The following is a 21197-nucleotide window of genomic DNA, read 5'->3' on the forward strand; positions in this document are numbered from 1 at the left end:
GAGTTCTGCACTTTCTGCTCATTAAATATTATTCAGTGTGGAATGAAATGACTAGAACATTAATATGCATTACATACAGTAGTCTGTAATCACTTTAATGGCAGCAGAGACAATGAATGCAATCAGTGGGGCAAATAAAAAGGAAAGAAAAAAGGGACTGCAGTAGTGGTAAACTAAGAGAATAAGATGAGGTGAAGCAACCCAGGTACTTGGAGGCACAAGAAGAAAGCACACACACACACACGCACACACACCGGCCTCTAGAGGAGTACAAAGTAATGAAAAGTACACTGCCGCCTGCTCTACCTTTATGTCCCCAACAGCTAGCACAAACACAGCCCGACGTCTCCTCCATCTAACTCCTTTATCTCCTCCGTGACCACATATGAGCAATAATTCCAATCTTTGCCTGCTTGTCCACTTTCCATCTCGCCTCCCACTTGCACGGGCTCTGGCTAAAGTTGCATATCATGTGGTCCATTAAGAGTCTGAGGGGTGTGAAGCACTGAGACCAAAATATCCACAGCACACTCTGTTTCGCTCACCAACTCATCGACTGAATGCCTTGGGGTAATATCACAATAAGCTTTCCTTGTCCCCGTTCCTCCCATGCAGTTCTATAATTCATCTTAATTGAAAAAAACAAGCAAGTAAAGGGAAGCACTGGAAGGATGTAAAGTACAGACCATGTGTTGGTGGGACTAAGGGATTATGTGTATGTTTTTTATCTGGAAAAGGTGACTGCAGGTGCTTAAAATTTCAAAATATATTGAGCTTTTATTGTGTAGTAGGCGACTACGACATTTTCTCAGATGGGGCGCAATGTACTTAGCAAGAGTTTTATCTGAAGAGATTTATTCTACAGCCTAGGTTCCCAAAGTGGGGTACATAGGGGCTACGTGAATAATAATTAGTGCCTAACACTCACAATTACACAGAGCGCACAGTATGACTTATATGAACTAGTAAGTAAGTAGTTACGTAGTACTAACAGTAACTAGTAAGTTTAATGACATTAAGAAAATCTGGCTTTTTCGATGTGTATTGTATATATTGGCACATACTGTATATGCCAAATAATATATTGTAATATATAGTTTTATCACATGAGGCTCGTTGAATTATTTTGAAGTGTGTATGAAGTGTCTTCATACCCTTCTTCAAAGAGTTCCTTTTGAAATGTGAAACAATCTGTCGTGTCTGGTTACAACTTTCCAATAACAAATAACACTCAGGATCAGTGGTCGATGGAGGCCCATCTTATATTTCAGCATAGTCTTGAACATGTATGACAAATTCCTGATGTTCAATCTATACAGAATAAATACATGAAAACAAGAATTTTTACACTAGCTGCTACTGTGCCTAGTATGTGCCATAGTTCTGTAAGTGGGTACATGTTTTAAAAAAATATATACAGTATTCTTGAGTATTTTTCTTTTCTATCCACGCTTCAAAGCCTGCTCTATGTAGGGCAGTGGTCAGCAGTTTTAATCAATTTTCCAAACACAGGAGCACTACGGCAGCCAGGATTTCCCAGCAGGGCTGTAGGGAATGGACATAGCAATAATAATAACACAAAATCTAATCTGAATTATGCTCTAAAGAGATTAGGTCGGAATAATCCCTAGAATAAACACAAATACGGAGGGGGGTCGCCACTTCAAATACACACAAACTGACTGTTTGTGTGTGTACTCTATATTGTACCATTTGTGTTTGATTAGGACACTGAGGAGAGATGATGGTGCTTATTTTATGGAAGGTTATTGTTCTTAAGTATCTTTTGACTACACATAATATTAATTACAAAAAGTTTACATTGCCATCATGATATGATCAAATATCTGATTAGTACAATCTGATGAAAAAACAGGTTTTCACCAAGTACTGCAGTTTGCTTGATTTAGAATAATAAACAATCATTGGGCTTCTGTTTCCACTGTGGGAGGTGTAGGCAATAGCTATGTAAATAGTATGACTCCATAGCTGCACAACACAGTGTAACACCAATGTATTAGAAAGTAAAAAACAACAACAAAAAGGATAACAGCTGAGGTGTTTAAGTATATAATTTTAGTTCAATTAATTCATTCATTCATTGTTTTTCCACTTTCAGCAGTCACATTTTTCCTGTATATTAGATACAATCCTTGCTGGAGGTCGCACTTTTTGCACCTTTTCTCAAACCATTAATACCGCTGGCTGCATTTAAAGTATACTGTATATGGTCCTTTTAGCGTGACTAAAATAACAAATCCAATTGTGGCTTTTGCACAGTACTGTAGGTGCAATTAAGTCATGCCAAATATGCCCATTATACATTTATACAAGCTGTATCATCTAACAAATTGCATCTCGCATCTATTGATTGATTTGTGTAGCCGTGGTGCTCCCGGTGCTGACTCTGTGTGGTCAGGGTTCAGGGATCAGTGCGGACAGAGCCCGAGGAGACCTTGAGGTCACCGGCTGCCTTTCTGCTGAGCCAGTTATTGTCCAGCATGCATGGCTGCACCACTTCATGTCTATTCAGAGTCTATTCAGCAGCTTCAGCTAAGTGCAACAGAAGAACCTGCTCCATTGTCTGACGCCAAGTCTGTTTGAGCTGCGCTCACTTCATCTCCCAGTGAGTTCAGAGGAACAGATAAGTCTCAAAGAATAGGGGCGGAATTACACGAGGAAAAAAAAAAGACAAACTCATTCAGGTTGATTTTAGCTCTCTACAAGCTGCTTGACCTCACTGGATGATCTTTGTGTTAAAGCCTTAAAGAGAAGAGTTACAAAAGGGAAAAATAGACTTCTCATCACATGTACACCCTGTTGTTCGTAAGGGGGTTCTCTAAGCTCACTTTAATTTAGTTCCCCTACACTATCATAGGATACAATTAGAAGCAATACAATACAGTAAACCTCGGATATATCGGACTCGGATATATCGGAAATTCGCTCACAACGGACAGATAAAAAAGAACCGATTTTTCTGTAATGCATTTCCAATAAAAATTCATTGCATATATCGGATTTTTTATAACGGATTTCGCCTATTTCGGACAAAATCTCCAGTCCCGTTCCAATTTCCCTCACATATATCGGATGGCCGCATCGTGGCGCTCCGATTCGCCGAATCGTGACAGGCCGCTATACGACGTCATTTGCAGCGTTGCCTGCGCGATTTATATTCACGTCGCTAGGAGTGGTTTGGCGGGCATGGGAATGGTCGAAATCGCTACGACCATGCCACCCAAACAAAAAACTCTTACTTTTCAGCAAAAGTACAGTGTTGTAAAGTATGCCGAGGAACATCCAGGGGAGAAGCAAGTGACCATAGCTGCCAAATTCGGTTTGAAATCTTCAACAGTGAGAGACATTCTCAAAAATAAGGACACGATAAAGAGTAACATTGACAAGGAAGTGCCTTTTTATAACGGATAAAATCCGATTTACGCATATATCGGATATAAATCCGATATATGCGTACAACGGACATTTTCCGATATACGCATATAACGGATTTCGCTTATATCGGACAAAACCAGTGGGAACAATTGAATCCGATATATCCGAGGTTTACTGTAATACCACTGCAGAAATGGCTGACCAGAGATCAGTGACATTTCTAATAAGTTCACAATTCCCAATATATTACGTAAGTGTATAACGGTACAATGACCATATCACGCTCAGTAAAAAAAGACATCTGGAGCCATCAGAAAATATACTGTGAGCGGAATTAAGTCACAGTGCAATGGCTATCTCACTTAGAGCGTCTCTAAAGAGCACAATTATTACCTTCCCAGAATGCAATTGTGCTTTGGGCCAATTAGAGGTTGAGTCAATACCAATGTAAGCCCATAAAAATCTACCCTTGCATGATTATTCAGCGACATGACTCACGGGTAAGACCAGCCTTTAAATGTGTCATAAATATGAGTCTATGTCTAACATTAACCGTCAATCTTTGTATTCCATTCCCCCTAGTGCTGGACCCGAGCCACGCATATGTTAGTGTCAACGCTGCTAATGAAATAAATAAACTTGTAATCGCACTTGTTAGGGCTCCATAATTGGCAGGTAAAGACAAGGAGCCTGCGGGGGATTCAACGTCTCCTCTCAGATCTTACCCCATCAAGAGGTATTTAGGGAGGTTACAGGGGGCTGCTATTTTGTTTTAGAGACAGACGCCCTCATCCAGGATGTCTCAGTGTAATTACACGCTACAGAAGACCTTCATTCCTGTCTTCTTCACATAGAGAGATGAAAGACAAGAGACAGAGGCATGTAATCGCTCTTGTTTCTGGAAAAAAAAAAGGTAGTAGAGCAGACAAGGGGGCAGAGAAAATAGAAGGATAAAGGCTTGGTGAGTAGCTGTGAGGTTTTAATAAACCTCCTGTCTCTTGTTTACAGAGAGTCTCTCAAACACGAGCTGCCTTTCATTATTCTCACAGTTTCCTGTTGTTCGCCCAAGGACAGATGTGTAAACTGTAGCACAAAAGGCCCACTGCTGCGTTTTAAGATGCATGAGATTTACACACTCCTCACCACTGACTGTCACTATGATAATAATACTCATCAAGGGCATTCAGAGAGACACCGTGGGAGACAGCGTGTCGTTTGCAGGGATCCAGAGGTGGGCAATGAAATGCACACTGTTTCCTACTGCATTTTTCCTGATTGAGAACACAACGATGTGGACTGTCTGGTACTGGTTAAATAATCGTTTTCAATCAATTGCAATGAAATTGAGTGCACTAATCAGCTCCAACCAGCAGAGGCGCTGTTTGTTTAGTAACACAAAACGACTTCAGCAGCATTATTCTGATCATTATGACATTGGCATCAATACAAGAGTTCTGTTACAACCCCATTAACAACAGAAGGACAACAATTATTTATTAAAATGAGAAATGTAGAACCTTAAAAGGACCCCCTAACCCCCTCAATTTGGGCTGAATTCCAAATTTAAATTAATAAATTCAATTGTACTTTTTAAAAATTTAATTTTCTCCAGGCTTGTTAAATTTAAATCAGAACTAAAGTGCAAAATAGCAATAGCATATTGTAGTTAATGGAGGTTATATACTGTATGATGGGTTTTTTATTGGCAGGGTGTGGTAGAATGCTGGAGCCTCCGAACAGCCAAGTTCCTGTGTGGCATCTGAGCCAATAGAAGAAATAAAAAAAAATCTAACATCCTGGAGTCTTGCTGTCACTATGATGCTGCCAGGAAAGCTTTATAGACTCCAAGAAGCAAATAAATAGCTTATCATCAATGGACACAGTATGCTGTAACATAGTTGGAAAATAGAAACAAGTGTCAATACAATTTCTTGATAGAGAACAAATTATTGGGGGGGCGCTGTATTCCTTTTCATCTGTCTTTCCTCTGCTTTTTCTTTTTTTTTTGTTTACTGCAGATCCCCTTGCTGCCAACCCTGCAGGACACTGTGTTTGCCTGTCTATCTATCTGTGGTACAAATGCCCCAAGGGAGGGGACTACAAATGACCCATCTGCCAAGGAATATGCCAGTCCGTCTGTCCGGCTCTCCACAGGTTATGTCTGTCCCTGCACGATGCATGTTGCATTTATTAAGGCATGGAAGACTAGGGCAGGAGTTGGCTGCACCGTGAAGGTTGAATCCATAGACAGGCACTGCTCATTGTTTAATGACCCACTATAACTATACCTATTCATCTCCCGCATCACAGCACTGAAATACAATGGAAATGGTCCTCTGCTGAGCATATTGCATCGTGTTCAATCATAAATATTCAGTCATGTTTTTCTCATGGCCTTTCCACACTTAACCACTCCCCTTTCAAAACAAAAGTAGATGTTAAACTCATAGGAATGCAAACGCAAATGTAGCATCAGTTACTTCACAACCTCCAGAGGAACCAATCAAGCATAAATAGCACTGCGTTCATCCCTGATTGATAAAACATCCGCACCACATTAATTTGTGTAACGTGAAATCCCTACTTGCACACACACACACACACACACACACGGCGTTATACAGGCTCGCAACAGAAGCAGCCATCGAAGCAGAAACACCCAAAGTTAATGAACCTTCACCAGTCAGCATGGCTGTCCATCTGCTTTCATAATCCCCATTAACTGCTGGTTGTGGGTGCTACCCAATCAACATTATGAAACATACACACACATTCCAAATCTATTTTCTGTATAGAATAAGATGTCTGCGGTAAGGTTGGGTGCTGTATAGGAGGGGTTGGTGACTGATGTATCTATCATGGTGCCTTAGCTCAGCTCACTAGCTAATCTAAGAGTGGCAGAGGGAGGTGAGCGTGAAGTCGGCTGCTGAGCCCATCTGGTCAGCAGCAGGTAAGAGGCTTGAAACACACACACACACACACACACACCTGCTGACACATTTGATGCACACTTAAATCTAACCTTAATTACATGCAAGTACATCTGCCACATCAGGCCAGACCTCATCCCGCTGCTTCACATGCGATGCACATATTAAAACAATCCTTTAATCATCAATCAGGTGAATGTAGCGTGCACCATGCTCACCTGGCATGGCGGATGATGCAGGAGGATAAACAAGGTGGCCTCCTGTGCAATCTTAAAACCTGACCTAGCAAGAAAGATGTGTCTGTGCGTGTGTGTGCTGCGCTGATTGAGATTGGGATTGTGACCCTACCCAGACCTTTGCAGAAAAAGGGAGTACATAAATACCTACATAATACAGCTGGCTTCCCATTGAGCGTGCAGCCATTGCACACACTCATAAACCCACACAAGCCAAGCCAAAATGAGCTTGTGATTAAGACCTGCATTCAAGGCCAGAGGAGTGTGTGTTTAGAAGATCCTAGTCAAAAAAAACCCTGAAGAAGAAGTAGGATTGAAGTCCTGGCAATAAAATTGGGTAGAGGAATTAAATGGTGATGAAGGGCAGAACTCATTTTCCTATTTTATTTGGGTAGTTTTGCTCCAAGAAACATTGGATGACTTCCCAAAGTGGTAGGGTCTGTGCCAATGGGAGTTTTATATATATAAAAAAACTGGTAGGGTACTGCTACTTCAGTGCACACCAGTGTGAAAACTTTTCTTCAGAAAAAATGAACTAAAAACTAAACATGACTCAAACCTACAAAACCATGGCTGAATGTTCTGAACTCCTGTTTCAAGAACAATGCTTTTACAAGATTTTTCCATAGTACAGGTCCAATGGATGTACACTTCCACACCATGAATACATCAATTCAAACATCAATTCTTGACAATCAACAGAAGTACATAATTAATAGATTATGAATACAGTCCTTATTTCTCCACGGAAACACAAGGAGAGACAGGCAGCAAAGTTAGGCAAACAGAGAAAGTTGCAACAGCAGCACTATAAGGATAATCAGCGTTATTTTCCCACATTGCTATTGTAACTGAATCACTGCTTTGTCAGAAAAACATCTTTCACTGATGGATGAGGCACTGCCCCACTTTCTCCAAATACAAAATCACAATGTGCATGAGTCACAACTTGCTGTAGCACCACATTGACTGTAGAAGAGATCTAGGGGCCCTTTTCTTTTGAACTCTGATTAAGTGGCCAATCAATGCCCCATTATCGACAGGCACATTGAACAATGGAGAAACATGGTGCTTTATCTCCACCTTAGTCATCATACTACAGCTGAAGCGTTTTCAGGTTAAAACGGCAAGTATTTCATTGTTTCGGACTCTCATCCACATGGAAACGGTGTTCTGGGCGCCCTAATATTGGCTTCCACAGTGGAAAAATCTGAAAACGCCAGCTTGTCGTTTTCGTGTCGACAGCCTACACATATTACAGCAGGACACTGTTGACATGCAGCTAATCAGGCACACTCTCTCATCACTGATGTTAAGTATCATTTGCTTTGATTTGAAAACACAGGAGTGCCATGGTGAGGGTGATTGTAAGTTGTTTTGAAAGTCATGATGTTGCCTAACTTGCATGCACACACATAAAATGATTCAGGATCATTTGTATCCTTGCAGCTGAAGATATGCACTCATATGCTTGTCACTCCGGGGAGGTCTGTGTGTCATTCCCATGCTTTGGACACACCAGCTGCTCAGTGTGTGTTCTGCAAAGGAGCTCCTTCCCACCTCGCACACCCCGCCCACCCCCTTCCCAAACCCGCCAGTGGCATCCACATCCACTTCCACACATGACAAAGCTCTCCCATAACACCCATGTCTTACCGACCCACAGCAACTCAAACACCCCTCACATTCAGCGGCACCCGGAGGGCAGCTGGGGCCCTAATAAGCGTTACACTCAGAAAAATGGGATTCTTCACGGTGCCTTTTAAAGAGCAATCCTCAAACTCTGACAGAGAGCTGACTGGGTAAAAAAAATGATGGTGTGAAAGGGATATTGATGACAGAGATAGGTATATGTGGGACTATAAAGCTATAAATATGCCTGATGAGACTATCATCTAGTGACGGGAGGAAGAGGAAATGGGGATGAGTGAAGGCAATTTATTAATGTAGAGGTAGTGAAAAGTAGTTTTGAGATTCAAAGGATTTCCAAAAAAATACATGAAAATGTTTGTGTCGCTCCCATCTGTGTTTTCAAATGCAGCACATTTGCTCTCCTGCTGCAGAGTATCTTATTAACATGCTTTAAACAGAGCTGTTCTGTGGTTAAGCCGTGGCTCCAGACACACTCGCATACAAACAGCCACAAACACGAGCATTAACAGATTGACTTCGACCTAAGCTCACAGTGAACTTGGCTTCGACTGCTTCTTCAAGACAAAAAAGCTTCTAACGTTAAGAAGATAAGTAGAAATCTGCATAGCCTGAAAGAAGCGTTTGGGGCGAGGACACACGCCGAGTGCTGGACCACAGGACCAGCCAATCATCTGCTCGCAGGGCCTCTGATCTATGGATCTCACCAAGGCTGCATGCGTGTGTGTGTGTGTATATATGAGTCCATCTCTGAGAAGGGGGTTGTTCAGGATCAGGCATGGCCCCCTGTAGTGAGTCCTTATCCTATTGGTCACGATGCGGCGAGTGCTGCTGGGATCTTAAATGAAAATTCCTGCACTGACTGAAGTGTATCAGCAGGTCTTCCACATTGCACACAAATTCAGCTTCTTCAAAAGAGGCGGAGGTGGTACTGTCCTTTTTATGTCATTGGTTAAGAGTCATAAATTCGCATTTTAATAAGCAGGAGAATCATTTTGGTAAAGCATACAGGTGTGGTTAGTACCTGTGTTTGAGTTTCTTATGCAATAGAAACAACCGTCAAAAATCTCCCACAAGTAAACATTGGTCCTACGGAACTCATGAATGAGTTCTGAGTGTGTGTGTGTTCTCCTGCCGCCACCCTTCACCCCACACAAAGAGGCAGAAAAAGCCCTACGGAGTCTCCCATTCATCTAAAGTACAATGGAACCCCACAGAGGTTTTCTTCCTATTTCCCTGTCTGCCCCACCCAACTCCCCCCACGGGGCAGGATAGAAGGGCAGTGGGGGACCCTGTCATGCCGGCCCAGCAGCAACTCAGCTCCCATCTGCCACTGAAACACCCCCAACCCCATCCATCTTTCCATCCAACTCTCCTCCATGCATTGGTATTTCCAAGAATTGTGGCGAGTATATTTTCTAAAGTCCTGAACATAATAACATTAATTAAAAGTATTTACCCAATTGAATCGTCAATTCACAGCACTGTTTTGATTAAATTGAAACATTCCAGCGCTGTAGCAATGCTTAAAATGAATGCTCTATGGCACAATACACTATTTAGTGTGAAATAAAGATATTTTCTAAAGGATTCCAGAAGTGTAGTCACTAATGCTCGGTCTAACTTGATCTTGGTGAAAGAAAATAATGACCTATATTCTTCCCAAGTCCGTCTAGCTCTGTGAAATGCTCCTCTGTTGCTCACTCCTCTTTCAATTCTTCATTGTCAGCTTCCTCCTCCATTTACCTCGCTCTTTTGCTCCTTCTACAGTGCCCTTGCTATTTGCAGCAGATTTATGGTCCTTCCTAACATGCACAATATTGGCAAGGCATTAAACATGTCTACTCTTATACTGTGAGCACTCTCCATCGATAAGAGCCTTAATAAAAACATCTCCCTGGGGGATTTGTGTATATGTCTTTTTCTGCCTCCTGCCCTCCTGATAATATGCTTCTTCTGTCTAAACTTTTGGTTCTTTTGCTGCTTTGCAAGAAGCTCAAACGCTGGTCTTGCCTCACATCACTCCTTTCCTCTTATTCTGATTCAAATTCACGTTCTCCTCCTCCTCATAGCCTCATTCTTCAGTTTGTGCCAGAGGTTTAATGATGCTTGAATGGCACGGCTATGGAATTTTCTTCTTCTCATATGAAGGATATTTAAAAGCCAAGCTCTGAGATATTGCTTTATCTCACCGTGTCGCTCGGAGATTCATCTCTTATCCATCTGCAGTTTCACTTGGAAGGCCTCTCTTCTTCTACTATTGGAACCTTCTAAATGTGCAGTGCAATTTCGAAAGTCAAAGTCATAGGAAAAGTCAGAGGTCATTATAAGCCACTGGCATCAAAGGGTTGGTTACTGCACATTTTGCTTTTTCTTTGGCTGTTACTAAAAACATTGCCTGTGTGGGTATTTCCTTTCCAAATCTAAGCTAGACCATTGTCCCAGAACGGTGGAGGTTCCAATGTGGTACGCTTACAGTACATCCTCTGAGTGCAATTGACACACTTGTTAGAACAGCCACTCTTTCATCTTGTCTTTAAAAGCCAATTGGTACCCTAAAATCCTTCATAACCCCCTGCAGACCCCCCTTGGGTCAGTTACGCCGATGAAAGCCAGGCAGCTGTTACCGTCCCACTTCTTGCTCCTTTGCTGTCCACAATGTGAGCATCATAAGCACATTTTTAAATATTAACAAAGACCACTTTGCACGTATGAATAATACAGCAGAGAGGCCAGTGGCTGGCCAGCGATCCCATCCCCTGCCGCCTGATGGCCATAAAACTAATGCATTGCTCCGGGACAGAACATGCCTGTGTCTCGTCAATACTGACAGGACCGGCCTGACAAACCAATCTGGTTCAAGCTTAGCCCAAAGAAATCTTTTGTTGTTTTCTTCTTTATTTCCCAACATCCTCAGTCACCTGTTGAGTTCAGTGTCATACACGCACTTTTATCCAAGAAGTGCTAGAATGTAACAGTTGACTGTGGGTCTTCCACTGCACTTTAGTTCACACTTAACAACAGTACCAGAAGTATTCATCCAGCACTTCATGTTATGCAGCTTCAACTTCGAACACTTTGCTGCTATTTCGATCTCCTCCCGTCTTGACCTAGACGGTCCAGGTTAGTCTTCCCTGCCCTCTCTCAGAGTCATCCCAAAATTTAATCCTGATGTGCACTGCAAACAGTGCGTAAACACACCTCCCACATGCCATCTCAGTGTATGTGATGAAGTAACACTCATAACACTCATAACATAAAGTAGCTAATTAATGTCTGTGTCACAACTGAAAGATAATTGCAGAAATGTGAAACACACACAAGGAATTTCCCTAAATATCTCCGTCTCACTCGCTCCTAGACACAAACCCAGGCACACTGAGCTATTGTCCCCCGGTGTCCCCCTCCTCCCACCTCTTCCCCCCTAATAGGACCTCACAGCAATACTCCACGCTTAATATCAACAATTCTCATGCAAGGATTTCAGAGCAGTCTACAATTTTAATAAACATAAGCTGCTTTTCTGCGTCGCCTGTTTAGGGAATAATGCACACACGTGTGTATTGTAGCATACAGGGAGGGGGTCAAGAATGACCACAAACCTGTAGTGACAATAGGTGTGTCCTAATACTGCTGTCATTAATATTAAAAGTAAACTTCACACAATGAGTATTCATTTTTGGCAAATCTTGTTCATTGTTCTTTTCGTTTTTTTACAGTAAAGCAAGCTTAATCCACTAAACCCTGGGATTTCTATCTTGTATTTCAATCTGAAAAGCAAAGAAAGGCACATCCAAGCTTCTGTTTGAAGTGGACTACCACAGGAGATGACCATTGTCCAAGTCCCATTAGCTCATCCACATTGACCTGGCCTTAGTGCCAAGTGAAGCATCTCCATGAGAGCTGGCTGCTGATTAAAGCTTGCAACACTCCAATATAATCATGTATGAGCAGCTCAGTGAATTAACTTCATCAGTGAAGTTGTTAAAAAAGAGCAACTAAATTAAAGTAAATACTTTATAGGCTTTTTTTCTTTTTAGCTGTAAGCTTAATTAGACAGTTCACTCTGGGGGAGTTTGATTTTTTAATGCTCCACGCAGAGGAGAGTCTGTACTATAGCGTAGTTACACATGTTTATGGTACGGTTTGTCTTCTTAATACAATATTGTCATGAGTTATACAATAACAGTCGAGAACACTAAGTAATACAATTATTAAACATACCAGTATCGCATAAGACATGTCCCCCGACCAGGAGCAGAAGCACAATAGGACCGCACGCTTGTCCACGCTGCATTCGAAAAGAGAGCATCTTCTCCCGCTACGCTGCTGCCAAGCGTTCGGGGTGTGTGTGCGCAGACACAGGTAAGTGTCTCTTGTCCAGAAAAGCGATATATATCTAACAAAAAAAAATATCAAACACAGTCCAATCCCACCATTAAGTGACAGTCTGGTGTGATTTCCCTCCAGTATCAAACTTTATCACAGCAAAATGTCGCCAGTAATCCAGACATCTTTCGTGTTGACATCTTTATGACAGCCACAAAAAGTCACCAAAAAGTTTGAAGCAGAGTTTAAAAAAAACACATCAAAAAAGCAATAGTCGCTACGGTAGGAGATGTCAGATAGCCCTGTTGGAAGCAGACTGGACGCCCAAGTCTGCTGGAGGCACTCTGGACTTGCTTCCTTGCCAGGTGTAAACAAGAAGACACAAGGACCAACACAAGCCGGACTAGCAGCTCCAGCCTGGCCAATCACATTGCATCCTCCTCCTCCTCCTCGTCATCCCAATGAAGACTGAACAACTGAAAACAAGTTCATGGCAAGACAAGAGGAAAAGATGCGGAGAGGAAGAGAGAGAGAGAAAGAGAGAGAGAGAGAACCCGGATCTTCTCTGGATTCTACCAGCTCAATTGTATGTCTTTATTTTACATTCTAACAGGTACAACAACATTGTTACACTTATCTATTTTCTTCATCTAGCTATCTGTCTGCTTGCATAATTCACTAATCATACTTTTATTACTTATCATTTCCTGCCAATCCACTTTCCCCATAATAATTGTACCCCCGGTGGCCACAAGGGAGCACCCTTTCATTAATGAGCCTCCAATGTGGATTACAATCCAGTGTCCTTTCTCCTGTGTAGTGTCATTTCTTAAGAGTGGATGGAAATCACTAGGTAAGGTTTGGGGTGGCCAAGGTGAAACCATTATACTCAAGTATAAGGGTGGCAATAAGTTGATTCCTGAAATGACTTGATGGCCAATAGGGTGGTTGGAGAGTGATTACACCCCTTTATGTACCTTTATACTCGCATAGATTATTCATTCATTCATTCATTTTCTACCGCTTTTCCTCGCGAGGGTCGCGAGGGGTGCTGGAGCCTATCCCAGCTGTCTTCAGGCGACAGGCGGGGTACACCCTGGACTGGTCGCCAGCCAATCACAGGGCACATATAGACAAACAACCATTCACACTCACATTCATACCCATGGACAATTTGGAGTCGCCAATTAACCTAGCATGTTTTTGGAATGTGGGAGGAAACCGGAGTACCCGGAGAAAACCCACGCATGCACAGGGAGAGCATGTAAACTCCACACAGAGATGGCCGAGGGTGGAATTGAACCCTGGTCTCCTAGCTGTGAGGTCTGCATGCTAACCACTAGTCCGCCGTGCCGCCCCTGCATAGATTAAAGGGGACCAATTATGAATTTTTCACTTTTCTGACCTATAAATGTTGTTAGAATGTTGTATTTCTGTATTAAACTATGCCAAAGTGTCAGATAATTAGGTTTGCGCATTTGGAAGTGAGCCCTGAAAGAAGTTTGGGATGGCTCAAAACGCTCGGTTTCAGAGGGCGTTGCGAAACTGTTCTTTTGTGATGTCACAAAGGAGCAGGCTTCCTTATGGGAAGCTCTCAGAGCTCTCCCCCAAGCTCTGCTTATGTGTTTACGTTGTTATCAATGGCTCGTAAAAAGTGTTTCTTCGGATGTAAGGGAGTTTCGGACTGTCCAGTCTCCACTTCCGGATCATATTCAGGATCCAACACATATGGCTGTTTGTTTAAAGTGGACATTTTGAAAAGATAAATCCTATAAAGTTGGGTTCGTAGATAGCGACACAACACCGGAAGTCCTTCTAAGCACTTGGGAGTGTGACCAACCACAGCAAAGTGGGAGTGTCTGGAGGTGGGCCATGGGTGGAATACAAACCGTTGTCGTGGGAAGCACGGAATCCAAAGAAATACAGCTGGAATAGGTGCAGATTCCAGAGGAACAATAAAGCTTTCTGTGCTGGTTATTGTGTGTAGCTGCTCTATAGGAGTCCACAACTCAATACAAAGGGCCAAAAATGAGCATATGTCCCCTTTAATATAGTAGACATGATAAGCAATAATAAATCACCATTATGCAACATTTATGCACAGGCTGCGGGTTCTCTAAAGTAACATAAGAGACGGCTTCCGAGCGAACTAGCTAGCCTCCCGTTTATTTATTCTAAATGTAAAAATGGGTTTGAAATTAAGTGGGGTAAAGGAAAAAATAAGCAGCCAAAAACGCACAACTTCCACACAGAATAATAGGCCATAGTCAACAACAAAACAGCAATCAATGACTGCTGAACAATAAATTACTTCTTTACAATCCAAAGGCGAAACTTGGAAATAATTCCAGACCGCAAACATACTGATGAGGACTCACTGCCGCACAGAAAAAAATTATACCGATATGATCCAAGACCTCATTTTTATGGCAATATCGGCCAATAATATTGTCTGGCTGATTATACATTGCTGCTGAAGTAAGAAATGAAAATCACGTTGACCCCGCAATCCAAAAAACTGCAAATGGCTGAGTGCAGTTCATTAACTGTGTGAGACAGTTGTGCACGCAGCACATCAGTGAAGTTCAGGGAACTTGCTGGCATCAGTAGTCATTGGGGGGGGTTGTTCATCACACCCCATGGGCGGAAGTAATAACAAACTGTAATGTTGAAATGGAGGGAAAATCCTCTTGAGTGACTGTTGTTTTGGAGTTGGAGTCTTGAGTTTGCATTTTCCGCCATAAATGCATTTCTCGTATTTGTCATGAAGCCATAGCACAGTAGACATTTGCAATTTGCAATGAGGAACTTAATAAATAAACCAAATGGGACACTATAGGACCTAACAGGGCATCAACTATCTTGGTGGGGACATCTTTTCTAATTAAAATTTAGTCAACGTAGTCAAGGGTCAAGGGCACCTCCAATATTGTGGAAAGCAATATTGGAGGAGTTAGGGGATGCCGCCTATATGTGGAGAACCTTGCAGGCTACAAAGCAATGAAAAGTCCAGCTATTGTTAAGAACATAACGTGTCATTGTTGAGGTATCACAGACCCTCTAGTGCATTGTGTTGCAGCCTTAGCATAAAACAGTGCAAACTGCATATCTCTGAAAAACAGCAGGGCTCTAAAAATAGCAGGCACGTTCCAGAAGATGGCATAATTGAATATTATTTTCAGGAATGATTAAGTTGACCTATTCAGGAGACTAATTATTTTTTTTTTTTTGCAGGCCAGAGGAGAAATTGTTTAATAGATTTTGGTTGAAGTGAATAAGGCAAAATAATGGCACTAGCCTGCAGGCTTTCAGCCCACCACAAAGGCTTAACCTTTTATAAAATTAATACAACCACAGACAATGGGAAGTATTTCTGTTTGGTGTGCTGTTATTTTGAAAGTTTAGAGTCACTTAGTTTCAGAAATCAACCAGTCCCAGGTGTAGCTCACCTTTCGCCCAAGGTTGCCACGATAAAGGGTAGAAAATGATGGTCGGACAGAAATTTAAGCATGGATGAGAAAATGATTAATATCTTTTTTGACTATGTTGAAAATTATTAAATGGGAGAATATTTATCTGAATGTTCTGAACTCTTGTTTTCATGCCAGACACAAAGTGTCCCAAACGTTGAGGCACTTTTTCAATGTCAGCTGCATCCCTACAAAGTCAATGGTGCAATGTGAGTGGCAAGAAGAAAACCTCTGACTCACTAGGGGAAAAGTTTTACTTTTTGTAGGAAACAAACATTTTCAAGCCACTATGATATGCTAAAGGCAAACAAGTAAAATTTTTGACATGACAAATATGTGGATTGAAGCTATAATATAACAATACCATATAGTGAAATTACTGTGGCATCAAAGCTATAGTGCTGGTCCATCAATATTGTAGAACATTAAAGTAGGTGATCCAGGGCAATAACAATTTATTCTATTTCATTGTGTCATAAAAATAGTAGCTGTCATGCTAATCCATATATTGTTGCTTTCATTGACAAAGAACATTACTAAGCAAAGACAAGTGAAAGTAGTGCATGAGATAGTATTTAGTCCATGATATTGGTGCAAAAAGGGTGTATGTGTGTTTTGAGGAGGTGTGTGTACGTGTGTGTGCGTGTATGTGTGTGTGTGTGTGTCCCTGTCACTTTTCATTGACTTCACCTGTCCTCCACCCGTGTAATCCCTGGACACACCTGGGCTGATTGGCTTCAGGGCTTTTAGCAGATTGCATGTGTCACACTTAGGACAATTACACTGATTGTTGCCCTAGAAACTCTGCTGTCTGGCTGCCTTCAAGTGGGAGCATGCACTGGGACAATTCATAAAAAGCCTTTGTGTTTTTAGCCACAGCATTTGCTTTAAAAATGAACAAAATATACTTAGATTCATTTTTGAGTAATGGTGACTCTTCTGAAATAAACAGTTGACATGATTATTGGGTAATCATCTGTGCCGGACTGGCACAGATGTCAGGAAACACCAAGTACAGAATCATAATTGTCATTTTTATTGTAGTTAATTGGTTCCAGACCCGACACTATATCATGTATCTATCAATATATTATTCATTCATTTTCTACCGCTTATTCCTCGCGAGGGTCGCGGGGTGCTGGAGCCTATCTCAGCTGTCTTCGGGCGAGAGGCGGGGTACACCCTGGACTGGTCGCCAGCCAATCACAGGGCACATATAGACAAACAACCATTCACACTCACATTCATACCTATGGACAATTTGGAGTCTCCAATTAACCTAGCATGTTTTTGGAATGTGGGAGGAAACCGGAGTACCCGGAGAAAACCCACGCATGCATGGGGAGAACATGCAAACTCCACACAGAGATGGCCGAGGGTGGAATTTAACCCTGGTCACCTAACTGTGAGGTCTGCGCGCTAACCACTAGCCTGCCGTGCCGCCTATCAATATATTATATTGTATATATTATATACTATATTATATACAATATTATATTATATATTATTTATGATATTATATATTATATTATATATATTAATAATTAAGAAATAATAATAATATAATTTATCAGATCTGTTTTCATTTCAGGACCTTCTAGCTGTTATTTTTTGTTATTTGCACTTTATCTGCATCGACAGCAAAGGAGACCTTTTCATAGCTTTTATTTATTATATTGATAGGATTTGATACAGTACATAAAAGTGCAGTGTATTCCAGTGCAGGTAATAATAATCTAATTATTTATTAACTTTTACTGTGGAGAATATTGATAAAATGAGCATATTTTGTGGATCAGTGTTTAGGTTCAAACAATCCTGTAAGATGAATCAGGCCGGCAATATGTTTTGCTTGTGGGAGTATGCAACCCTCAGTGGGCCTGTGTCAGGTAATGTCTCAGTCTATTAGCCTTGATATGAACTATAAACCAAAATTTTGTTTGTGATGAGGGGCATCGGAGCATTGTTGAGTGATGATATTTCATAAGGGAAGCATTATGTACACTTCATAATATTGGCTGCTCAGCACATTTGCTCTGCTTGTCCGGTCTTCTTTTTTATGGTTGCACAGGGCTTTAGGACACTGTAAGTCAGTGCTTCCTCTATGAGAGCAACATTATGGCTTTGTTTCTCTACGTATATTTGTGATTCATGACCACAGGCATTAAGAGTGACATCAAACTGTGTTTTACACAAATAACTTCCCTTTTTTGGATGATATAGAGGAATGCCTGCGGGTGGAAACACTTTTTTTTTTGCTGCTATCCTTCATCATCCATTGTTCCTGTTCACCTGTGCCACCTCCCTCATGATTGCTTGCTCGCTGGCTGTGGGTGAACATGCATGATTTACCATTAGTTTGAGAGGGTGCAGGATGAAAGAGAGGAAAAAGAAAATTTTTTTTTGTCTCATGCAAGATGCTTTAAAGAGAGCTACAGCAAGAATAAGAAGCACACATACACACTAGGATGCAAGCACATCCTCACAAAGGCAGTAAAAAGTTGTAAAGGGAGAAAGTTAGGATCGGCTGGAGGGGAACCAGGAGGCCCATTTTATTAATCACAGTCTTGATCTAGAGGGGAACACCGACAACTGTAGACAGAAATAATACTCTGGAGTTGCCACCACTGCACTTCTGATGGACAATGGAAGGAAGCAACATCCATACCTAAAAACAGAGTGCAGAAGAGCCCATTCATTCATTACCGCTTATCCTCACGAGAGTGCCTATCCTAGCTGTCTTCGGGCGAGAGGCGGGGTACACCCTGGACTGGTCGCCAGCCAATCACAGGGCACATATAGACAAACAACCATTCACACTCACATTCATACCTATGGACAATTTGGAGTCGCCAATTAACCTAGCATGCATGTTTTTGCATGCACGGGGAGAACATGCAAACTCCACACAGAGATGGCCGACCGTGGAATCGAAGTGCAGGAGAGCCCATAAAGTCAAATAACCCCAAGATCGCACAATTCAGATTTCAGAAGTTTCTTCAAAAAGTTTGAAACATCGCTGACATGACATCAGTAAATATTGCGAGATGTCAAATTTGTAAATGTGTGTATTAGAGATAAGCTGTTTCAGGAGAACAGGGCAGCCTTTCAACTACAGCAGAGGTAGGGAACCTATGGCTCGGGAGCCAGGTAGGGCTCTTTTGATGACTGTATCTGGCTCTCAAGCATTTCTTACCACAATAAAAATTTATTTTTGCTAACATTTTAAAGTAAACCATCACAGAAATGACTGTTAAAAATAATATTCAAAATCAACAACTTTCTTATGCATTTTAATTCGTCCATCTATATTCTGCTGCAATACGGCCAACCATATCTATCTTTCCTGATGATATTTTCCAGGTCAAACACCAAAACTTGATTATTACTGGGTAATGCTGTAGTCTACCTCGGTCATTGAGATGTCAAAAAAACATGTAAATGTAAACTTTCCTCCTTTAGTCAAATAGCTAAAGCTGCAGAACCAAGCCTTCTGACGAAGATGGCCAAAAGAATGAAATACGTCTACGGAGTACGGTGCAAAACTATGCAGCAGCAGAAGTTGTATTAATGGCAACAAGTATTTGATTTATTATTAGACACTGCGCTGCTCACGAAAGTGTGCTGGCCACACCCCATTGGCGTGGGGTAGTGTGCCTGGTCTACGTAATTTGAGCCCATTATCTAAAACTGTTGGTCTTACATAAAAATTCACACATTTTATTGCATTCAATGTTTAAAAAAATGTATATGGCTCTCACAGATACACATTTTAAAATATCTGGCCTTCATGGCTCTCTTCGCCAAAAAGGTTCCCGAGCCCTGAACTACAGCATCGCTACTATGAATGATAATACACATACTGTAATGTGGAAGTGGTAGTGTGCGAGGCATTATTGGAACTGCACATGAAGTGCTCTACACTATTTACACTATTTCCTCAGGGGGGGGGGTCCTCCACACTGGGGGCTGTGTCGGGTCTGCTGAGGGGGTGCCATCCTTGGGTCCCTTCGACCCGGCCGGCTGGGGGTTCCTCCTTTTAATGTGGGGGTCCGCCCATCTGTCGGAGTCGGGGGGCCCGGGTGCTGGTCCCCCGATGCCACGGCCTGCGGCTCCTCCCAGTGTGGACGGCCCCAAAGGTGGTGTTTCCTTGATCCTCAGTGCCATGCCATGTCTCCCTACTGTGTGTGATTGTGTGATTGTGTGTGTGTGTGTCTTAGTATTTGTGTTTCCTTTTAATTGTGGTAATTGTTTTTAATTCTGTAAAGCACTTTGTGTTGCATGTCTTTGCAGGAAAAGTGCTCTACAAATAAAGTTGATTTGATTTGATATAAACCTTGCAATTCGACCTACCTCAGTGTTCCCAGTATCACAGAATGACGTGTGTGTTTTTTCCATCTGAGTTGAACTGCTGCTGCTGTGTTACAATCCAAGCAGAAGCTGTAGTAATTCTACATTTGATCAAAGTTACTTAAGATTTGTCAGCTCAAAACTTGTAGATATTCAGACTTGTCTGCATGCTAATCACTGAGCAGTTCATAACATTAGGCTGAGCACCAACTTTATAAGCACCGTCAATCATTAGTGGAAGTTAGTGGCAGAAATGAATGTCAGGTGTATCGGTGACAATGTATTGGAAGATACAGGATTAACTTGGTGTCTTGCTTCACTAATAATGGTACTGTGGCAACCAACACCTCATGACAGACACATGCACAGATATACCCCAAGTGGTGCTCAAGCCCTTTTGCCCTTTTGCCCTGTGTGAGAAAAGCTTTTACATTTTTTTCCCCCATTCATTTATTTAAGAATAAAAATGACTTTCATCGTCATTAATTGCCCTGAAATATGTTCTGATTTTTGATGGGGCATGTAAAAGTTCTTGTGGGATTTCTTCCCCAACCTGCTGACCGGGTGCAACCAATAGCCTCCTCTGACCCCCAGCATCAGACAGACAGGTAATAACAGTGTTTGTGCAATCCTCTGATGTTGTCTGGTACTAAATTAACCACAACATTAGCACAGCTGGAAACATTATGTTGCTGCTGGTCCAACATTTCATGAAAAATGTTTAAAAAACATTTCTTTATGTGGAAAGGGAAAAATAAAAATGAAAATTGGAATAAATTGAGCCTGAGCTGTTCTGCTGCAATTGTCTTGGTTAACAATTAAGGACATTTAGGGTT

The 21197-nt window shown here is 41.7% G+C and overlaps 1 protein-coding gene across 4 annotated transcripts in view; it reads right to left on the bottom strand.

Annotated features, from left to right (window-relative positions):
* unc5b (unc-5 netrin receptor B) overlaps positions 1 to 21197 on the bottom strand; it is a 142522-nt gene that overhangs the window by 34911 nt on the left and 86414 nt on the right. For 2 of the 4 annotated variants that reach the window (XM_058058494.2, XM_058058492.2), the window contains exon 1: positions 12437 to 13022. The exons of 1 other annotated variant lie outside the window; for it this stretch is intronic. In XM_058058494.2, coding sequence (XP_057914477.2) covers positions 12437 to 12524 — 88 coding nt within the window. In that variant the 5' untranslated portion in view covers positions 12525 to 13022. Of the gene's footprint in view, positions 1 to 306; positions 823 to 12436; positions 13023 to 21197 lie in introns of those variants that run through there. One more of the 4 variants, XM_058058495.2, reaches the window with a different exon arrangement.

The sequence above is a fragment of the Doryrhamphus excisus genome, linkage group LG20 (genome assembly GCF_037039965.1).
Source record: "Doryrhamphus excisus strain RoL-2023G ecotype Guam linkage group LG20, RoL_Dexc_Guam_v1.1, whole genome shotgun sequence".
NCBI lineage: Eukaryota > Metazoa > Chordata > Actinopteri > Syngnathiformes > Syngnathidae > Doryrhamphus > Doryrhamphus excisus.